At 53.3% G+C, this 20,709-nt stretch overlaps 1 protein-coding gene across 1 annotated transcript in view; it reads left to right on the top strand.

Moving 5' to 3' along the window:
- IGDCC3 (immunoglobulin superfamily DCC subclass member 3) overlaps window positions 1-20,347 on the top strand; it is a 42,439-nt gene extending 22,092 nt beyond the window's left edge. The window contains exons 3-14 of the mRNA XM_024128937.2: window positions 12,829-12,973; window positions 13,340-13,470; window positions 13,911-14,048; window positions 15,352-15,510; window positions 16,737-16,902; window positions 17,166-17,413; window positions 17,612-17,776; window positions 18,382-18,573; window positions 18,727-18,831; window positions 19,283-19,421; window positions 19,581-19,800; window positions 20,075-20,347. Of these exons, the coding sequence (XP_023984705.1) occupies window positions 12,829-12,973; window positions 13,340-13,470; window positions 13,911-14,048; window positions 15,352-15,510; window positions 16,737-16,902; window positions 17,166-17,413; window positions 17,612-17,776; window positions 18,382-18,573; window positions 18,727-18,831; window positions 19,283-19,421; window positions 19,581-19,800; window positions 20,075-20,272 (2,006 nt within the window). The 3' untranslated portion in view covers window positions 20,273-20,347. The remainder of the gene's footprint in view (window positions 1-12,828; window positions 12,974-13,339; window positions 13,471-13,910; window positions 14,049-15,351; window positions 15,511-16,736; window positions 16,903-17,165; window positions 17,414-17,611; window positions 17,777-18,381; window positions 18,574-18,726; window positions 18,832-19,282; window positions 19,422-19,580; window positions 19,801-20,074) is intronic.
- Window positions 20,348-20,709: the final 362 nt, after the last annotated feature.

The following is a 20,709-nucleotide window of genomic DNA, read 5'->3' as shown; positions in this document are numbered from 1 at the left end:
CCGCGGAGCGGCTGGGACCGTGAGCCATGGCCGCTGAGCCTGCGCGTCCGGAGCCTGTGCTCCGCAACGGGAGAGGCCACAGCAGTGAGAGGCCCGCGTACCGCAAAAAAAGAAAAAAAAAAAAAAAGTAAATAAGAGGCACAGGAAGAGGTTAGGGGTGGGTGTGGTGATTTCTTTGAATTTAAGGGAAAGCTCTTTTTTTTTTTTTTAACATCTTTATTGGAGTATAACTGTTTTACAATGGTGTGTTAGTTTCTGCTGCTTTACAACAAAGTGAATCAGTTATACATATACATATGTTCCCATATCTCTTCCCTCTTGCGTCACCCTCCCTCCCAACCCTCCCTATCCCACCCCTGCAGGTGGTCACAAAGCACAGAGGTGATCTCCCTGTGGAAAGCTCTTTTTTTAATTGGAGTATAACGGCTTTACAGTGTTGTGTGAGTTTCTGCTGTACAATGAAGTGAATCAGCTATATGTATACCTAGATCCCCTCCCTCTTGGACCTCCCTCCCCCCTCCAACTCCATTTCACCCATCTAGGTCATCACAGAGCACCGAGCTGAGCTCCCTGAGCTCTACAGCAGGTTCCCACTAGCTGTCTGTTTTACACATGGTAGTGTATTTATGTCAAACCTAATCTCCCAATTCATCCCACCCTCTCCTTCCCCCGCTGTGTGTGTCCACAAGTCTGTTCTCTACATCTGCATCTCTATTCCTGCCCTGGAAATAGGTTCATCTGTACTATTTTTCTAGATTCCACATACATGTGTTAATATGCAATATTTGTTTTTCTCTTCCTGACTTCACTCTGTATGACAGAATCTAGGTCCATCCACATCTCTACAAATGACCCAATTTCGTTCCTTTTTATGGCTAAGTCATAAATCACAGCAAGATCTTTTATGACCCACCGCCTAGAGTAATGAAAATAAAAACAAAAATAAGCAAATGGGACCTAATTAAACTTAAAAGCTTTTGCACAGGGAAGGAAACCATAGACAAGACAAAAAAGACAACCCTCAGAATGGGAGAAAATATTTGCAAATGAAGCAACAGACAAAGGATTAATCTCCAAAACACACAAACAGCTCAATATCAAAAAAAACAACCCAATCAAAAAATGGGTGGAAGACCCAAATAGACATTTCACCAAAGAAGACATACAGATGGCCAAGAGGCCGATGAAAAGATGTTCAACATCACTAATTATCAGAAATGCAAATCAAAACTACAGTGAGGTATCACTTCACACTGGTCAGAAGGGCCATCATCAAAAAATCTCAGGGAAAGCTTTTGAAACCCTCTACAGACGATTCCTAGGGCTTTAGGAGACCTCCGACAACTAGAAGGCAGCAAGTGGAGTTTCCCAAATAAGTACTTCCAAGAGTTGGTAGCCCTAACCAACCAAGAAGGTTCATGATCCTCCCATGGAATGTAGGCCTCCCTCTTCCCCCAAACTGATAAGGCTTCTTCTGGAGTGCTGTTGGGGTGGAGCATCTGCAGGCCTTAAACTATCGGGGTTCAGTGCTGAGCAGCCAGAGGTCCTGTAGAGCCATGAGAGGTAAATACAGCATCAGATCAAGGTTTGAGAATAGGAGAGGGTCCTTTCATGGGTGGAGAGAGACGATTTTACCTAGTGTTATCCTAGACTCTTAATGGTATGGACCTTAGAGATTCTCTTGTCTGTCCTCCTCCACTCCTCTATTTTACAGATGAGAAATCTAGGGTTGGAATTGAAAGGTCACATAGAGAATCTGTGATAGAGCCAGGCATGATCCCAGGTCACCTCTCCATTACCTAATGCCTGCTATATTAGTCCCTACAAATCCTAATATATGGCTCTGGAAATTTGGGGGAAGTATGTGTTTTTGTTGAGTGGTCCTCATGGTCATGTGAAAGCAATTTACTTAATAGCTCCAGCCTGGGCCCCCTAACCAGACGCCCTTCCGGGAGGTGAGGGAGATCCGGTATCCTGACCAGAATGACGGAAGTTAAGGATGTTGTGAGCCCGGGCAGGTTTACATAAGGAAGATTGGTGACCTTGACATGGGCGGAGACATGCAGTCTATGGAGAGGGGCTCTGCTGGGCCTGGACATTTTCAAGTCTAAGGCAGAGAGAGATTCCCAAGTCGACTCCCAGCCCCTGACGCTGCACCCTTGGCTGGTACCTGGAAGCACATGTGCCTCAAAGGCTACAACCGGATGAGACTTTATAACTTGTCCAACTCAACTCCCCCATTTTACAGAGGAGGAAACAGAGGCCCAGAGAGGGGCTTTGGCTTTATCAAGATCCAGTTATTAAAAGGACTGAGTCAGTCACAGCTACCCTTCCCTTTAACACATCCACCTTCCGTCTCCCCGCCCCCTACCCCCACTCACCCCATGGAAGCTGCTAGCATCTCACAATGCTTTGTCCTCCCCCTGCAAAACCAGGAAAATAAACTACTCCTCTATTTTATAAGGCCCAACAGGTGACAGGAGTAACCTTGCAGGCCCCATCTTTGCAGCTTGGTTTCCCGGTTTGCTGATTTGGAAATGCTTATGGAAGAGCTACCTGGGGACTAGCGTCTGGGTTGTTTATTTACCTGTGTTAATAGAATTTAGGAAACGTGTGGGCTCAGTGACCACTAGTGCACTAATAACACCATCTTATCATGGTGCTTATCTGCATTAGTTACACGCTATGAAACCTGCCTCAAACCCTGGGGGAATTCAGTTAAAGTGAAGCCTGCTGTGTCACGGGTGTCTCTGAAAGTGCGTAGGCATGGTGCTTTTAAGGGTGTAGGATGTTGTGTGCCTCTGTGATTTTCTGTGCCAGTGTTGGCAGGTATGGTTAGTCATGTTTGAGCAGCATTTGAGTGTGTGTGTGTCTCACAGCTGTGATGCAGGGAAAGAGCACTGGATTTAGAGTTAGACCACTCTAAGTTCAAATGTCTGCTTTAGCATCATTAAATGTTAATGTGTGATCATCATTAAATGGCTGTGTGACCTTCGGCAAGTTACTTAACCTTTCTGCATCTCAGAAAAGCTAGTAATCCCTACCTCTCAGGGTTATACTGATATAATACCTTACCTTTGCCCATCATGGCTTCTGCAGGTTTCTGTTTTTCAGTACCACATTACTATGATAGTACCTAAGACCCTGGCTCTGGTGCTTTCACCTTTCTGATATTTCTAGGAGCTTGGGTGGAAAACTTAAGGACAGGGCCTGTGGGATGAAGGGAATTTACTCCAGGAGTGCCAGAACATTGTCTCGAACACATTAGCAGTCAGTAAGTATCTGTTGAATGAACGCTTAGAGTTGATTCAGTGGGTGTGCTGTGTAAATAGGACAGAGGACTGTATTTCCCAAACCAGGACACATCCTCTGACTCATTACCTGATACGTGGGATGAAAACTAGGGCGAAATATTTGAAGTTGGGACTGCTTTTGAAAACCTAGTAGTGGGGGAGGTAGGGTGGTCACATGGGGTAGGTGATACTCCTCCCCCTTTCCCCTCCCCTGAATGTGTAGGGTCCACACTAAAAGCAGCAGGGCACACCCACCCAGTGGCACATCCAGTATGCCGCATTGGGCAGGCACACCACCTGTGTCCCACAGCACACTCTCCCCCAGGCACACTTCAGTCCCTCCACGGTGGGCTGGAGGCAGGGGAGGGAAGGGGAGCACACGACTTGATCCGGAGGAAGAACCGGAGCCTCTGAATTGTGGGCTGAATAATTAAAAGTATGGCTTTGAGAGGTTTTATTCTCCTTGGGTTGTAAAAGCCCAGCCCAGAGGCTGCGGAGAGCCCCAGATTGCCCCTCCTGCAGCTGTGCCTTGGGTCTTACCATCCGTTGGAATCGAAGATCAGACCATAAAGGTTCGATGCTCACCAGCCTACAGTGGGCCAACAGCTGGATGCAAGGACTTTCCCAAGCTGAGTCTGGCCCCCCACTGTCCCCCACCTCCCCCCCCCATTTGTCAGAGGTGGCTGCCAGGAGGGAGGGGAGAGACGTGGATTTATGGCTGCTGACTTGAAAGACAAAGTTGCCTTTTGTGTTAGAATTGGGGGGGGGCGGGGAGTGGTGAGCTGGTGGTGGTGTGGGAGGGTGGGAGGGAGGGGCTGGGGTTCGGAGGCCCAAGGCAGGGGGTAAGGGGCTTGAAGAGGCAGACAAAAGGTACCAGAGGCTTCTCAGAGCAGGGTCACCAGGCAAAGGCCCAGATGAATCAATCACCCCCAGCAAAGCTGAGCAGGGCCTCTGAGCCATTGCTGTCTTCTGGGGCTGTTTGTAAGCTCCAGACACCATCCACCCACACCCATCCAACACCCAAACCCCACACAGTGCCTCCCTCCCGCCCCCGGCAAAAAACACCTACTCTTTGGATGCAGAACCTTAATTCAACTCTCAGACTTCCCTTTGGAGAGCCAGGGAAGTAAATACAGGTCTGCTAAGTTCATACTTTCCTCCCCTCCAAATGTCATCAGCCAATCAATGTAGGGGATCTTCCCTAACAGAGCCAAAGTCATGGGCAAGGTGGGGACCCAGATACTGGGGAGACTGGGACAGAGTGTTGGAGAGGGTAAGCCTGGCCCAGAGAACCCTGATGACAAAACCAATATCCCACCGGGACTGTGGAAATTTGCCCGCCTCCCCAGGACTCAGGGTTCTCTGCCGTCCCCTCTCTCCTTCCCATGCACATTTAGAGAGGACATTTACAAGGGCTTTGTGGAGTTTAAAGAGCATGTGGACTTGGCTGGCCTCCTCACCCTCCAGGAGTCACTCTGCCTGGTGGGTCTGGGCGGAGGCCAGAGTAGCCGTTGGGTGCCTGAGTTCAGCAGGTGCTTTAACTACACCGTGGAGAGCCACATCCATCCCCTGGAATGAGCCTGGCCAATAAAGGCATGAGTTTATGGGCTTCATAAACATTTTACTAGAGAAATCAAGGCCTCAATTACCCAATGGCTTCTTCCAACTGACAGCTCACCTACTGGGGCCTCTGTGAAGCCCCCAGGCAGAAGTGAAATAGAAGCCAAGCTCTGGTTTATACCGGGCTGCCCCCTTCCCCCTGCACTGACCCTCTCACCATTCAGGCCTTGCAAATTCTGTCTTTACTCAGTCCTCCAGAGGGCTCTGCCACTAGCTCTCTGAGCTTTTGCCTCTCCAGGGGAATATGGCTACCCTCTTGGAGTAGATGGCCACCCACCCCCAATCCTACCATGCTCTTCCATAACCTCTCAGCACCTTTTAACTCAAGATTCTACTATTTTCCCTCAACAATCACTGGCAAGTATTTGCTATTTTTCAAGGACTGTGCCAAGCACTTTACAAATAAATCTCATTGATTCCCACCAGTGCAGCAGCTCTAGCAACATGAGCTATTGTCATCCCTATTTTATAAATGAGAAAAATAGAGGTTCTGAGAGACTAACTTACCCAAGGTCACAGAGCTAAGAGTGGCGGAGGTGAGTTTTGTACCCAGTTCTGTCTGATTCCAGAGCCTGTACCATTAACTTCTTCACTGCATTGCTCCCTCAAAATGCTCTCAGCAAGTATTTCCCCACTAGAAGTAGAAATTGTGCTGTGTGAGGCCTTCTCTGCCATGCAGTGTGACAGCCTTAGGATGCATTCAAATGCGGGCCTTGTCAGCAGTCTCTGAGTCCATGTGGCCAGGAGAGGAGGGATCTGGCAGGAGCAAAGCTGGGCTAGTCATGAAGATGGAGAAGAAAGGGGGCTTTCTGGTGGGGCAGCAAGAGAGAGGGAGCAGGACAGAAAGCTGCTGGGGTCTGAGGCCTTGCCTTGGGTGTGGACCAGTGCTGTCCAAAAGGATTTTCTGTGATGATGTAAGTATGTTATTGGTGCTGTCCTATAAAGTAGCCTACAGCCACTTGTGGCTATTGAACACTTGAAAGATAGCTAGTGAGCCAGAGGAACTGAATTTTTAATTTAATTTTAATTTAAGTGGCCACATGTAGCTAGTGGCTGTCATATTGGACAACACAAGGATGCTCACTACAGGTGATGGCTGAAATCTGCTCCAAGTCCCCTGCTGGTGTAAGGCCCTTTGGGTTCATACCATACCCAGGGTCTTCAGGCTCAAGACATCTGAACATCATTTCACATCACAAGTGGCTGAAGGAATTAAGGGTGTTTCCCCTCAGAAGATGCTTCTCAGGGAACAACCCAGACCTCAAGTATTTGAAGATCTGTTGTGTGAAGAACAAAATTGGTTGTGTCTTCTAGAGCAGCACTGTCCAACGGGAGTATAACGCAAACCACATAGGTAACTTTCAGTTTTCTAATAGTCACATTTACAAAAAAAAGTAAAAAAAAAAGAAACAGGTGAAGTTAATTTTAATAATAAACTTTATTTTACTTAATATATACAAAATATTATTCCAACATATAATCATTATTTTAAAATTATTAATACTTTTTTACATTTTCTGAACTGTCTTTAAAATCCAAAATATTATCACTTCAGCTTGTTATCAGTATTTTAAATTATTAATTATTATCATCAATTAAAATTATTATTTTTCCAACTTTAAAAAAATATTTATTCATTTATTTTTGGCTGCATTGGGTCTTAGTTGTGGCACCAGGATCTTTCATTGCGGCGCACAGGCTCTTCCTTGCAGTGCACAGACTTCTCTCTAGTTGTGGCATGTGGGCTCCAGAGTGCGTGGGCTCTGTAGTTTGTGGCATGTGGGCTCTCTAGTTGTGGTGCGTGGGCTCAGTAGTTGCAGCTCACCGGCTCAGTTGCCCCGCGGCATGTGGGATCTTGGTTCCCTGACCAGGGATTGAACCTGCGTCCCCTGCATTGGAAGGTGGATTCTTAACCACTGGACCACCCGGGAAGTCCCTCCAACTTTTAAATTGTGGTAAAATACACATAACGTAAAGTTTAGTGTCTTAACCATTTTTTTTTTGTCTTAACCATTTTTAAGTGTGCAGTTCAGTGGCATTAAGTACCTTCATATTATTGTGCAAACCGTCACCACCATCCATCTCCAGAATTCTTTTCATCTCCCAAAAGTGAAACTCTATTCCCGTTAAACAGTAACTCCCTATTCCTCTCTCCCCACCAGCCTGTGGCAACCACCATTCTATTTTATGTCTTTATGAATCTGCCTACTCTAGGTACCTCATATAAGTGGAATCATACAGTATTTGTCTTTCTGTGACTGGCTTATTTCACTTAGCATAATGTCCTTAAAGTTCATCCACATTGTAGCATGTGTCAGAATTTCCTTCCTTTTTAAGTCTGAGTAATATTCCATTGTATGTATAAACACATTTATCCATTCACCTGTTGATGGACACTTGGACTGCTTTCACCTTTTAGCTATTGTGAATAAGGCTGCTATGAATGTGGCTGTACAAATATCTCTTCGAGACCCTTTATTCTTGTGGGTATATACCCAGAAGTGGAATTGCTGGATTGTATGGTTGTTCTATTTTTAAGTTTTTGAGGAACCTCCATACTGTTCTCCATAGTGGCTGCACCAATTTACATTCCCACCAACAGTGCATAAGGGTTCCAATTTCTCCACATGCTTGTCAACACTTGCTATTTTCTGTTGTTTTTTGTTATTGCTCTGATAGTAGCCATCCCAATGGGTGTGAGGTGGCATCTCATTATGGTTTTTTTTTTTCATTATGGTTTTGATTTGCATTTCCCCAATGCTTAGTGTCTTTTTATTTTGTACTAAATCTTCAAAATCCACTGTGTATTTTACACTTAACAGCCCAACTCAGTCTGGACTGGTCACATTTCAAGTGCTTAATAGCTGGCTACTTACTTTATTAAAAAATGGGATTCTCAAGGGGAAAGTTGGGGCATTGGGTGGAAGCATATGGGATTCAGCTGTACCTCTGGTATAAGGAAAAACATTACAGTCATCTGAGCTGCATGAGGAGGAGCAGGGCATTCGGGGTGTCCCTGGTCCTTGGCAGGGATGGAGACAAGGAAGGGGACTTTGGATGGCCTTTGGAAGAGTCTGTAGGTCGTGGTTATTCCTCTTGGATGGCGGTATGAGTGGGGGCAGTCGGTGCCTCAGACCCCCAGTGCCACTGGCTTCTGCAAAGGCTGTGTTTTGAACTCTCCATCCCAACAAGCCCGCTGATCTCTTTGTCATCACACACCAGATAGGAGTCTGGCTGTAGCCAAAGGGTTGGAGGCTGGGCTTGGGGTATGCTGCCGGCTTCCTTCCCAGCACTCTGCCCCGACCCTTCCTGCCCCCTCAGCGTCCCCTTGGAGCCTGTCTAATCAGATCCAGGCCTGACCTCGCCAGAGGTCGTGGACCAGGAGGAAAGTCCCCCTCCCCTCCCTGAGCCGCTCTAGATCTGGCTCTCAGGAGACTCCCCTCCCCTCGGGTGATTTATAGGGGTGTCCAGGAGCCATTTCCTGCTGGTTTCTGTTCCCTTCCAGCCCGGTGGGTTGCTGGGCTGTCTCTGTGAACCCTCTTTCCCCACGGCCTAGCTGTACCCCTGGCGGGGACGGAGCGGCTGGGAGATTCCTTCTCAGACTGTTTGAGGACAAAGGTGCTTTTTTCTTCCTTTCTCCATAATGACCCCCAAGCAGGCCTCTGTCCTCCCTGTCACTCTCTCTGGTCCTCACACAGGAGGGGCGTCCCAACACGACCCCCTCCCATAACCCAGCTTGAAGTGAGGAACCCGAAACGGCGCCTACCTGACCAAAAGGTGTGAGCAGGAAGATAAAGCATCGTTAGCCGCAAGCCACAGCACCACCTACATGTCCACCAGCCCCATACACAGTGCTACCCACATCGGCCACAAATAGTGCCTCCACAGTGGTTAAGAACCCGCCTGCCAATGCAGGGGACACGGGTTCGAGCCCTGGTCCCGGAAGATCCCACATGCCACGGAGCAACTAAGTCCGTGCGCCACAACTACTGAGCCTGCGCTCTAGAGCCCGTGAGCCACAACTACTGAGCCCGGGTGCCACAACTACTGAGCCCACGCGCCTAGAGCCCATGCTCTGCAGCAAGAGAAGCCACCACAATGAGAAGCCCGCGCACTGCAACAAAGAGTAGCCCCCGCTCGCCGCAACTAGAGAAAGCCCGTGTGCAGCAACGAAGACCCAACGCAGCCAAAAATAAATAAAATAAATAAAATTTAAAAATAATAATAATAAAAAACTATTAACAAATAGTGCCTCCAGCCACTGTGCCCACCACTGTCGACCACACAGTGGCCTCCAGGATGACTTGCTCAGGGGTCAGCATTTTCTGAGGTCCAGTCCTCAGCTACACATCCTCATGGTTGCCCCGGGACCCTCTCCCAGAGAGACACGATGAGGGACAGCTGGCTCCATGGCCTGCTCATACAAGCCGGTGCAAAACAGACATGTAAACCAAACGTGTTCCCCCTCTGAGAGATCGGAGATCTAAGTGGCCCTGAGAAACTTTCTCCCCTGACTTCCTAAAGAAGTCAGCAGTGAACTCGGAGTGAGTGGACGAACTCAGAGTGAGCTCAGCTGAGTGTGGACAAAGGCCTGTACAGGAAGGCGGCAGGAGTCTGAGGTGGGAGGCCCTGCAGAGTACCTGTTCACCACTTCATCTGTGGAGGAAAAGACCAGCACTCCTATTATGGGAGGCAGGGTTCCCAGAGATGGGCCATCATGTATACTTTAAGCTCTAGGCAACATCCCTTTAGCGATTAACTTGTAGCAAAAGCAATAGAATACAAAGGTTAAAGAAAAAGAAACAGATCCAACATGGAGTCAGGTTTGTTCTTCCCTTTTATACCCTGACACTGCCTGCCCACCGTCTCACTGCAATCCCCCAGGACACCGAAGGGATATACAGGGCTGACACAAGGCTTGAGTAGGGGTGGGAAGAAGGAGCCTCAGATAAAGAGGACCACACCCTCCTGTTGCACCACCTCCCCCGACCACACTGCGTAACCAGCTGGGCTCCAAGGGATGGGACTGAGGAACTGTCTTGGGGGGCTCACTGTCGTCCCTGCAACTTGTAACACAGTGCCAACTCGCAGCCAGTGAGAAGAGGCTGGCCCAGCCTGCAGTCTGCCCTGGGGTCACCAGTCCTTGGAGAGTGAAAAATTTGCTGGGGACACCCCAGCAGAGGGCTTGGGGCATGGAACTTCTGATTTGGGACCAGTAGAGCCACCAACTGGGCCTGGTTCTCAGTTTCCCCTTCATAAAATGAATGTGTTGGCTTTAGATGAGTGGTTTTCAAGCACTTTTAAAAGCAAAGCTAGGGGCTTCCCTGGTGGCGCAGTGGTTGCGCGTCCGCCTGCCGATGCAGGGGAACCGGGTTCGCGCCCCGGTCTGGGAGGATCCCACATGCCGCGGAGCGGCTGGGCCCGTGAGCCATGGCCGCTGAGCCTGCGCGTCCAGAGCCTGCGCTCCGCAGCGGGAGAGGCCACAACAGAGGGAGGCCCGCATACCACAAAAAAAAAAAAAAAAAAAAAAGCAAAGCTACCATTCAAATGAAATGTTTGGCAGAACTGCAATTAAGTCAAGCTAGAGAGGTTTAGCAAGGTGCTGCTCTGATGGAGGGGAGATGTGAAGCCCTAGGTGGGGAGGGGCCCCAGCTGCATCCCAGGGGCCCCTGGGGACCCCTCGGACTCTGTTGTACAGTGTGAAGATGATCAGACTGGCTCCTTAACTACCACCCCTTCCTGCTCCAGCATTCCTCTGCAGCATCACATTCAACCCATGCTTTTTCATTGTTTAGTTTTAGGGGGAGAAAGAAGCTAGAGGCCAAACATTCTCCATCCAGAGCTCCCTGATGAGAAGCAGCCCTTTCCCTTGCATCTCTCCTCAGGCCAGCTCCTAGCTCTAGGAGCCTCCAGGGAGCCCAGAATGGGGGCTACAAACACAAAAGGATTCGGGTTCCTTAATGAGGAGGCATCTGTAGTCAGCAGAGCCATTAGTCCCCGCCCCAAGTCCCTGGGGGGCTGCAAGCTCCTCTCCAGCTGGAGTGAGGAGGGGGCAGGCAGCTCCCCAGCTCCTGAAGGGCAGGGCTGGGTCGGTGGGGGGGGGGCATAGACAGCTGACCCAGGAGCCGGGGTGCCCTCTTCGCTCACTAGGCCTGCCTCCAGCCCTGCCCTCCTAGAGGCTGAGGCCTGGAAGCAGTAGAGGGGCCCTACCAGTGCCTCAGCCCCCTGCCCCAAACCTCTGGGCTGACCTGCAGGCCCTTGGCCAAACACAGCCTTTGGCCTGAGACTGGGCAGGCTGACCTCACAGTGCTCCGTGGGGATCATCTCACTGAGCCTGATGGGGACACCAGCTGGGGCACTTGCCCCATCTCCTGCCCCTAGGGCCCCAAGGTGCCCTTTGTAAGGCCTATACCTACACAGGGACATGTGTGATTGATTACCTACACAGAACCAGAATCACACACCAGCCACAGGAGCTGAGGGATACCCCCCCGATTCACATCCAGCCTGGACACTCACACCACATACACAGAGGCAGCCATGTCCTCCTGGCGAGCACAGCTCTGCACACACGTGCAAGGAGGCGCTCACACCCATCAGCCTTACTCCCAGGAGGCCCTGAAAGAGGAGGAGGCTGGGCTGGGGATTTTTATGCATGTTTATATTTAATGAACCACATGCAAATGAGATGGAAAATGTGCCACAAAAGAGTCAGCCCCCAGAGACTCTGGGAAGAAGGGCACAAAGGCTTGGCCTTTCTGAGCTGCCCTGGAGTCCTGAACAGACCGGTGGATTGAGGGGGCCTGAGACGGGGTGTGCCCACCCGCACCAGGGAGCCAGGAGCAGGAGCCAGGACAAGCTCCAGTGTCCCTGCTGCTGTGGGGAGAGGGAGGGCTCCTTCTGGGAGGGGACAACTGTCCCAGTTGATGGAGTGTTGGAGGGGAGGGGCTGCCTGCCTGGACAGATGGTGAGCCTCCTTCCCGCACTTGAAGCAAAGTGGATTTTAATGAAATCACAGCCCTGGTGCTGAAGCTGGGAACCCATGTGGGAGGGGCCCCTTCCCTGGGCTTTACAGGTTGGGGAGTAGGGATGGATGGGAGTGAGGGTGGGCAGGAACACTTCACCAGCCTAAAAGGGGGTGGGGGGCGTGCACCACGGCCCCTCCCATGATCAGAGCTCAAGCAGTTAGTCCAGATCCCCAAAAGGTGGGGAGGCGGCCCCTGAATATTTATGACACATTGAAATGTAGATTGGTAGGTCTGACTGTCTTCTGAGAGGCTTGTCACCTTGGATGGTATACCACCTTCTTGGGGTACATTGAGAAGCTGCAGAAGAACTGGGGATAAGGGGGCGATGATGAAGGGCGAAGAAAGCCACTGGGTGCTGGTAACCAGGCTCTAACGAGCAGTGTCCCTGCTGGGTGACACTGGACTAATCGCTTCCCCTCTCTGTTTCCTATTCTGTAAAATGTACAGCATAATACTTAGCACTTGCATACCTTACAGGGAGTTTATAAAAATAAATCCGAAAGCAGCTGTAAAAGTGGGGAGCAGGCCTTGGGAGCAAGGCTTTTCTCTGACTGGCCTTCGTGGGTCCACAGCCCAAGATTTCCGAGTTAGAGGTTTATCATCCAAGAATTTGTCCAGACCTTTCTCAAAGTGTCCCAGCCCGGCCTATACCATCCCTTAGGGGGAGATGTTTCCCACAAGTAGGAGGCAGGGTAAGTGCTGATGTGCCCCCAGCAAGCTGTTGCCCTGCACCTGCCAGCTCACCTCGGGGGAAGACACCCTGCCCCCTGAGCCGGGTGAGCTCCAGGGCTCCAGGACACAGGCCCGAGGCCCCCCATGCCCTCTCCCGTCCCCTCTGCACCTCAGCAGTGTGCCTTCCCCATACACATTTCCTTTTCTTTCTCCAGCCATGTCCGACTTCCACGTGCACCCTCAGGCCACCGTGGGTGAGGAGGGCGGTGTGGCCCGCTTCCAGTGCCAAATCCACGGGCTTCCCAAACCCCTGATCACCTGGGAGAAGAACAGAGTCCCCATTGACACAGACAATGAGAGGTGAGCCCCGGGTGGGGAAGGTGGAGGGGTGACCAGGAGGCAGGCCAGTCCAGTGTCTGGGCCTTGAAGGAGGCCTGCCTGTGGCCTCCAGGGTAGTGTTTCTGCACCTTTGCTGAGACTGAGTATCTGTGTGGTTTGTGGGCGCAGATTCAACACTTGAATGCATGCGAAGATCTGTGTGTGATTGTTGTCAAGGCTGGAATCGCAGGTGCATCCACCTGTGAGAGTCCCGTAGTGTGTCTGTGATGACAAAAGTGACATTGGGATAGTGGCTGGGTCCTGGGCTGTGTCTGTCCGTGATGCTGAGTAACCCTGTGGCCAGTGGTGCTGTGCTTGCTTATGGTTGACCGTGCCCTCCCGCCCCAGGTACACACTGCTGCCCAAGGGGGTCCTGCAGATCACAGGCCTTCAAGCTGAGGACAGCGGCGTCTTCCACTGTGTGGCCTCAAATGTCGCCAGTGTCCGGGTCAGCCATGGGGCCAGCCTCACTGTGTCAGGTGAGGGTCCTTGGCCCTGTTCTTCTCCCCACCCTCAAGTCAGTCCCTCTTCAACTGAGCCCCAGAGCCTGGACAGCCAAGTGCATACAGAGCACCTTGTGAGCACAAAGCTCTGTGCTTTTCGGGGTGAGGGTGCAGGAGGCATCCGAGGCCCCTCCCTGGCTCAGTTCTCCTTGAGGAAGCCCACTCTCTGCTTATGGGTGGTTGGGTGAGAGTGGCTCTCCCACCGCTAGAGGCCCTGCGGGGCCTGACCGGAGAGAGGAGTGTGAGCAACGTCCTGGGGCCGCTGGCTTCTCCTCTCTACGCATGGGACCCCCTTCTGGGCTGGAGCTTGTCTCCCACTCCCCATGTCCTAGGCCGTGTATTGGGGGTGGGTGGGTGTGGTGAGGAGGTGGGAAGGGTCCCAGCTGAAGTGAAGAAATATGGCATCTTCCTCCCAGGCTCGGGCTCTGGGGCCTACAAGGAGCCTACGATCCTCGTGGGGCCTGAGAACCTCACCCTGACTGTGCACCAGACCGCCGTGCTCGAGTGTGTCGCCACGGGCAACCCGCGCCCCATTGTGTCCTGGAGCCGCCTGGGTGAGCCCCATCCTGCAGCCCCTGCCTCTCCCACCCCTGGGAGGGCCAGTCTCTTCACCCAGCTCTGGGGGGAGCTTGGAATCCTGTTTGTTCTCCGTGGGGGTCCGTTCTCTTCGAGGCCTGGGGAGGGGGTGGGTTCCCCTCTCCTTGGCAGGACCAGGGAGGTCTGCCTGCCCACTGCATTCTCCCTCCCTCTGTGCAGATGGCTTAGCTCCCCAGGTTACCTCGCCCAGTCCCGGCAGTTCTGCGCCAGCTCCCCTCCCCCGTGCTCCCCTCACTCTGGGCATCTCCCTCGGGCCCTCCAGAACCCCTCTGCAGCTCTCAGCACCCCTAGTCTCTTTCCTGTCCGGCTCATCTCTGCCCTCTACACCCTGGCCGTCCTCCCCAGTGATGCAACCCCAAACCCCTCAAAATCTCAGCCAGTTGTCACATCCTCTCTCTGGGCCCCCCAGTCTCTAACCTGGCCCCCTAAATCCCCAGCCTAAATCCCTAGGCAGCTGAAGGAGAGAAATGAAAGGGTGCAGATGGGCCCACATTGTCTGAGTGGAAAGGTCACTGGGGGAAGGAGAGTCTGGAGGGGATGGGGTGGGGTCGCATTCACAAGGAGACTGTGCCACATTGTAGCAGCTGAGTGATCCGGGAAGGAGGGGGCAGCAGGCAGGATAATGGAGTAGATTTCACCACTTCAGGGACTGAATGGGGAGCTGTCTCCTCGCATTCTGACTGTGCTAATCTGATCCTGGGTTGGGGGAGGGCCCGGGGACTGGGAGAGGCTGGAAAAAGTGGCCTCACCATTAGGAGGAGCCCATAGGCCCCGCAAGGACCATCTGGTGCCACATTTCCCAAAGCGAAATCTGCAAGGGGAAAGAATGGCTTGGTGGTCTAACAAGTTTGGGAAACAGTAAACCAGATCCCTTTGCTACGGGACTTCTCAGAGCCTTTATATTAATGCGCATTGTGACAGTCAAGGAGTGGAATGGATATCTGACCAAGGAACTTTTTTCAGGAGAGACAAATCAAGCTGGGAAATGTCCATGTAACCCAAACCCCTTACCTTCCTGTTTGAGAAACTGAGGGGAAGGGACTTGAAGGTCACCAGTGAGGCAGTGACAGTGTTAGGATCAGGAGCCAGTTCTCTCCTGCTGGGTGAGAGTTTTCTGTGCTGCTCTAGCCTCCTCTACAATGCCATGATGCTCAGAGGGAAGAGTCAAAGACTGGGGCTCCCTGGAAGATTGATGGTGGCCGATTCCAAGTCTGGACATTCCTGCACACCTACCTCCCTGACCCTCCCCTTCCTCTTCAGATGGTCGCCCCATTGGGGTGGAGGGCATCCAGGTGCTGGGCACGGGGAACCTCATCATCTCAGACGTGACCGTCCAGCACTCGGGCGTGTATGTCTGCGCAGCCAACAGGCCCGGCACCCGGGTGAGGAGGACGGCACAGGGCCGGCTGGTGGTGCAAGGTACGGACCTCCCCACCCCACATTCCCTGCCTCATCGACATCCCTGGCCCAAACCCAGTGCCGTGTACTCACCCACTTTCCTATCCTTGCCCTAATCTTGCCCCTGCCCCCTCTCCAGGGCCCCAGCCCAGGCCAAAGGCAGCAGCTCTCTCTCTCTCCCCCTCCCCCAGGAATGTGTATGTTGGGAATGCAAGGACATTCTTGGTCATTGGCCCCTCCAGGTGCCATCGCCACCCCCCCCAGTCATTTCCACTTTGTCATCTCAGCTGGTCTCCCCCACCTGTGTCACCCCCATGTGTCCCTCCCTCCACGTGCTGTTCTCATTCACACGTGTGGCACTTCCACTCTCACACCTGCCTGCACACTCTCAGTGTTTGTCATTTCACACTCTCACACCCCAGCTCCTGACACACACACACACACACACACACACACACACACACACACACACACACACACACACACACACAGAGCTGGCCTCCACTCCCATGGTATGTGGGGCCTCTGCAGCTGACCAGGTCATTCTGTCCATCCTCCTGCCCTGGGGCTCAACTGTCTCCGTGAACAGTCTTGGAGTCCCATTCTCAGGGGTTTTCTGTGGTTGTTCCCTCCCAGAGAGATGGGAGAGAGGGGAATTAGGAACTTAAATGCCCATTTGTTTAGCATTCCATGTGCTGTTAATCTGTCCAAATGAAAGTGATGGAGCATTTCATTTCTCTGGTGTTAATGGAAGTTTGAGGCTTGGGATTGGAGGAGAGTGGAATTGAACGTAGGGGTGAGGGGGGCTGGTACTGAGGGTTCATCCATCTCCCGGTCATTAAGGGCCTTCGGCCTTCAAGGTGCAGCCAAACCTATTAGCACATTTATTTATTTAACAATTTCCTGAACAGGGAGCTCAGCTTGATTGCTTTCGGATACAAATGTCAGTCTTTTAAATAGTCATTAAAATGGAGTCCTCTCTTGGGTCTGCCTCTCTGGGGTGGAGGGATGTGAGGGCTGCCACCATCTCCCAGAGGCTAGGCTGGGGGTGGAGGGTGGGCCCCACCTGGAGGATTCTCCCCGGGGCTGGGTGGGTGTGTATGTCCCCTACCCACTTGTTCCCTGCAGACCTCTGGCCCTACCCTCTTCCCCTTCCTCAGTCCTTCACTCACAGCTGTCCCCTCCCTGTCCACCTGACCCCTCGTGACCCTTATGCTTCTCTGTGCCCACCCCCACCCCAACCCCAGCCCCAGCAGAGTTTGTCCAGCACCCCCAGTCCATCTCCAGGCCGGCTGGGACCACAGCCATGTTCACCTGCCAAGCCCAGGGTGAGCCGCCCCCTCATGTGACGTGGTTGAAGAATGGACAGGTGCTGGGGCCAGGAGGCCACGTCAGGCTCAAGAATAACAACAGGCACGTGTGTGGTGGGTGTGCCGGAGTGAGGCCCGGACGGTAGGAGGCTGTGCATCTCCTACCAGGGAAGAACACTAAACTGGGGGTCTGGAGACTTGGGTTTGAGTCCCAGGTCTGCCCCTAACTTGCTAAGAGATCTCAGACAAGCCTATTGTCTTCTGGAGGGGCTCAGTTTCTCCATCTTTCAAATGGGGAGATTTGGCCTACCTCCAAGTGATACTCTGGAAGGAGGAGGGGATCTGAGGCTCTCCCTCCCCCTGCAGCACCCTGACCATTTCTGGAATCGGCCCTGAAGATGAGGCCATTTACCAGTGTATGGCCGAGAACAGTGCTGGCTCCTCTCAGGCCAGCGCCAGGCTGACTGTGCTGTGGGCTGAGGGCCTGCCCGGGCCCCCCGTCAACGTGCAGGCGGTCTCTGTGTCGTCCACTGAGGTCCGCGTGTCCTGGACCGAGCCCCTGGTCAACACCAAGGAGATCATCGGCTATGTCCTGCACATCAGGAAGGCTGCCGGTGGGTGGGGCCCAGGAGGGCAAGGCTGCCTCTGCATCCCCTTCCTCTTACTGTTTCTCATCCCCCTCGATCCCACACGTGCTGACCCAACACCTTCCCTCTTTCTCCCGGCTGCACCCTGGCTGCCCTCATTTCACCAGTGTGGGTAGGATTCCCTCATGCCCCTTTAATCCCCTGCCCTACCCTTGGCCTCCCCAGACCCACCAGAGCTGGAGTATCAGGAAGCAGTCAGCAAGAGCACCTTTCAGCACCTGGTGAGCGACCTGGAGCCCTCCACTGCCTACAGCTTCTACATCAAAGCTTACACGCCCCGGGGGGCCAGCTCAGCCTCTGCCCCCACCCTGGCCAGCACTCTAGGTGAAGGTGAGGTCTGGGTATGGAGCACAAAACCACAGACACTCAGGGTATTAGGGCAGAACCCCTGTGCACCGTTGTTCAGGTTGTGCACTGCACAGAGTGCTTCGCCCTGAGGCTGAGTCGGGGCTGGGTCTACTTGGAGGAAGGGGTGTCCTTTTCTTTTTTCTTTTTTTTAAAAACCTGACAACACTTTATTTCTTATTTTTTCTTTTTGGTTGCACTGCATCTTCATTGCTGTGCGCAGGCTTCAGTAGTTGTGGCACGTAGTCTCAGTAGTTGTGGCTCGTGGGCTCTAGAGCGCAGGCTCAGTAGTTGTGGCACACAGGCTTAGTTGCTCCGCGGCATGTGGGATCTTCCCGGACCAGGGATAGAACCCGTGTCCCCTGCATTGGCAGGCAGATTCTTAGCCACTGGACCACCAGGGAAGTCCCAGGGGTGTCGTTTTCTAATTCACGTAAAGGTGCTATTTGAGCAAGCAGAGTCCCTGGGTTAGAGGTCAGAGAGCGGTCAGGCTCTTGGTTGGGGGGGTTGTCTGGGTCATTGGTAGCAGGTGGAAGGGTAGAGCTTCAACCACCAAGTCCTCACATCTCAGCCTCCTTCTCCGCCCACAGCTCCCGCCCCACCCCCACTGTCAGTACGAGTCCTGGGCAGCTCTACCCTGCAGCTGCTGTGGGAGCCCTGGCCCCGGCTGGCGCAGCACGAGGGCGGCTTCAAGCTGTTTTACCGCCCAGCAAGCAAGGCCTCCTTCACCGGCCCCATCCTGCTGCCTGGAACTGTCTCCTCTTACAACCTCAGCCAGCTCGGTGAGGCAGACACGGCTGGGGCTTGGGGAGCTGGGCAGGGGTGTGGTGCCTGGTGCCAGGAGGTGGTTCACAGAGGTCTCCTCCAGTTCACCCCAGGGACAGCCACCTGGTGGGGCCGGGGGTGGTCCCTCAGCATCCTGGCCTTCCCCCCAGACCCCACTGCAGTGTACGAGGTGAAGCTGCTCGCTTACAACCAGCATGGGGATGGCAATGCCACAGTCCGCTTCGTGTCTTTGAGGGGAGCATCTGAGAGGACAGGTGAGGGCTGGGGATGGGGTCTGGCTAAAGACTGGCCCTCAGGAAGAGAGGCTGAGCGGGGAGGGGAGCAGGCATCCAGGGAAAGCAAGAGGGTAGAACAGTACATGCAGCCCTGGAGAACATAGGCTTAGACCTGAGTTTGATGTTTGGCTGTGTGACCTTGCGCAAGTTACTTAGCCTCTCTGAGCCCCAGTTTTCTCCTTCGTAAAACACGGATAGTAATACCTGCTTTATAGAACTGTATGGAGGATGAAATGGTCCATGTAAAGTGTTTTTCCTAGTATTTGGCACAAAGTTAGTGCTCCGTAACTGGTAAAAAGAACCTAAAGGTTGGGCTGGGGTCCCATTGACAAGGGCAAATCGTATGTCGAGCAGCCGAGGGAGAAGTAACCCTCAAGGGCTGGGTGTCTGGGAGCCACAGCCCCCAACCTGTGGCTGCTTCCACCCCCAGCCCTGAGCCCACCATGTGACTGCCGGAAGGAGGAGGCCACCAACCAGACATCTACCACAGGCATCGTCATCGGCATCCACATCGGGGTCACCTGCATCATCTTCTGTGTCCTCTTCCTCTTATTCGGCCAAAGGGGCAGGTGGGTCCTGGGCCAGGGAGAGGGGGCTGGGCCAGCGTGGGGTGGGCAGGCCTGGAGCAGGAAAACCGCAGGGGAGGCAGGGTTTGGGGCCCCTTGTCTTCATCCTTTTGTTCTTGCTCCTCCCACATCCCTCCCCCTAACTCTTGGCTCACCCCCTAGGGTCCTCTTGTGTAAGGATGTAGAAAACCAGCTCTCCCCTCCTCAGGGCCCCCGGAGCCAGAGAGACCCTGGCGTCCTGGCCCTGAATGGGGCGGGACGGGGAGAGCGGGGCCAGCTGGGCCGAGACGGGAAACGTGTGGACATGAAGGAACTGGAGCAGCTATTCCCCCGAGCGGGGGCCATGGGGCAGCCCGACCCCAGACCTAACCCCAGACCCACGGTGAGTGCCCCCCCGCCAGCCAACCCCCTCCTTCAGGCTCCACCCTCCTCACCTTGGTCACAGGCCTTGGTCACCAGCCTCTGCCAAGCTGCAGGGCTTCTCCAGGCACAAGACTGGTGGCTGGTGCTTCTCTCTGTGCCCCCGGGTCAGGCAGAGAAGGCTGGAGACTGAACCCCCGAGTGGGATTGGCTCCAGAGCCTGACCTTCTGGCTGGGGGCTCATGGGCCTGTGGCCCTCCTGCTGACGCCTGTGTGACTGGCGCTTTCCCCAGCAGGACCCCGAGGCCCCTGCCCTGTGTGAGGAGACCCAGTTCTCCATGCTGCCGCTTCAGGGGTTCGGGCTCCTGGAGGAGATGACGTCGGAGGCCAAGGCCCCCTGTGTAGGCCCCCTTGCTGCCCTGCCACCCCAAGACACAGGCCCCAGCCTCCTGAGTGAAGGACCAGCCGCCCTGCCAGCTCGCTCGGGACAGTAGCCAGTGTCCGGGAGGCTCTGGAGGGAGCAACCCCCCATTCTCAGGTCAAAGGCAAGATTTCTCCTGTCATGTGGGATTCGGATGGGGGCTTCCCAGCATTTCTGTCCTGACTGCTCCTCTGATTGTCAAGACTTACAGTAGCCTTGGCAAGGGACCCCCTGCAAGGACCCAGAGGGGTTCCTGCAGAAGCCCCTCCCTTGGGCCAAGCCCCTCCCCCAGCCTCTGCCTGGTACCCACATGACTTGGAACTGAACTAACATTTTTCTTTAAAAAAAGAACAAACTTAAAATTTTAAAAAAGAGAGAGAAAGAGAAGAGAGAGAAAGGTGAATTAGACTCCAAACATGTGCCCCTGCTGTGGCTGGGCCCCTGACACTGTCACCCTCCACGACTTGTTTTCTCAGGATGGATTTTTGCTGTTTTGGCTCTCAGCACCTA

Source organism: Physeter macrocephalus, chromosome 11 (assembly GCF_002837175.3).
Source record: "Physeter macrocephalus isolate SW-GA chromosome 11, ASM283717v5, whole genome shotgun sequence".
NCBI classification, from domain to species: Eukaryota; Metazoa; Chordata; class Mammalia; order Artiodactyla; family Physeteridae; genus Physeter; species Physeter macrocephalus.
The sequence above is the reverse complement of the archived record's forward strand: the minus strand, read 5'-3'. Positions and strand labels throughout refer to the sequence as shown.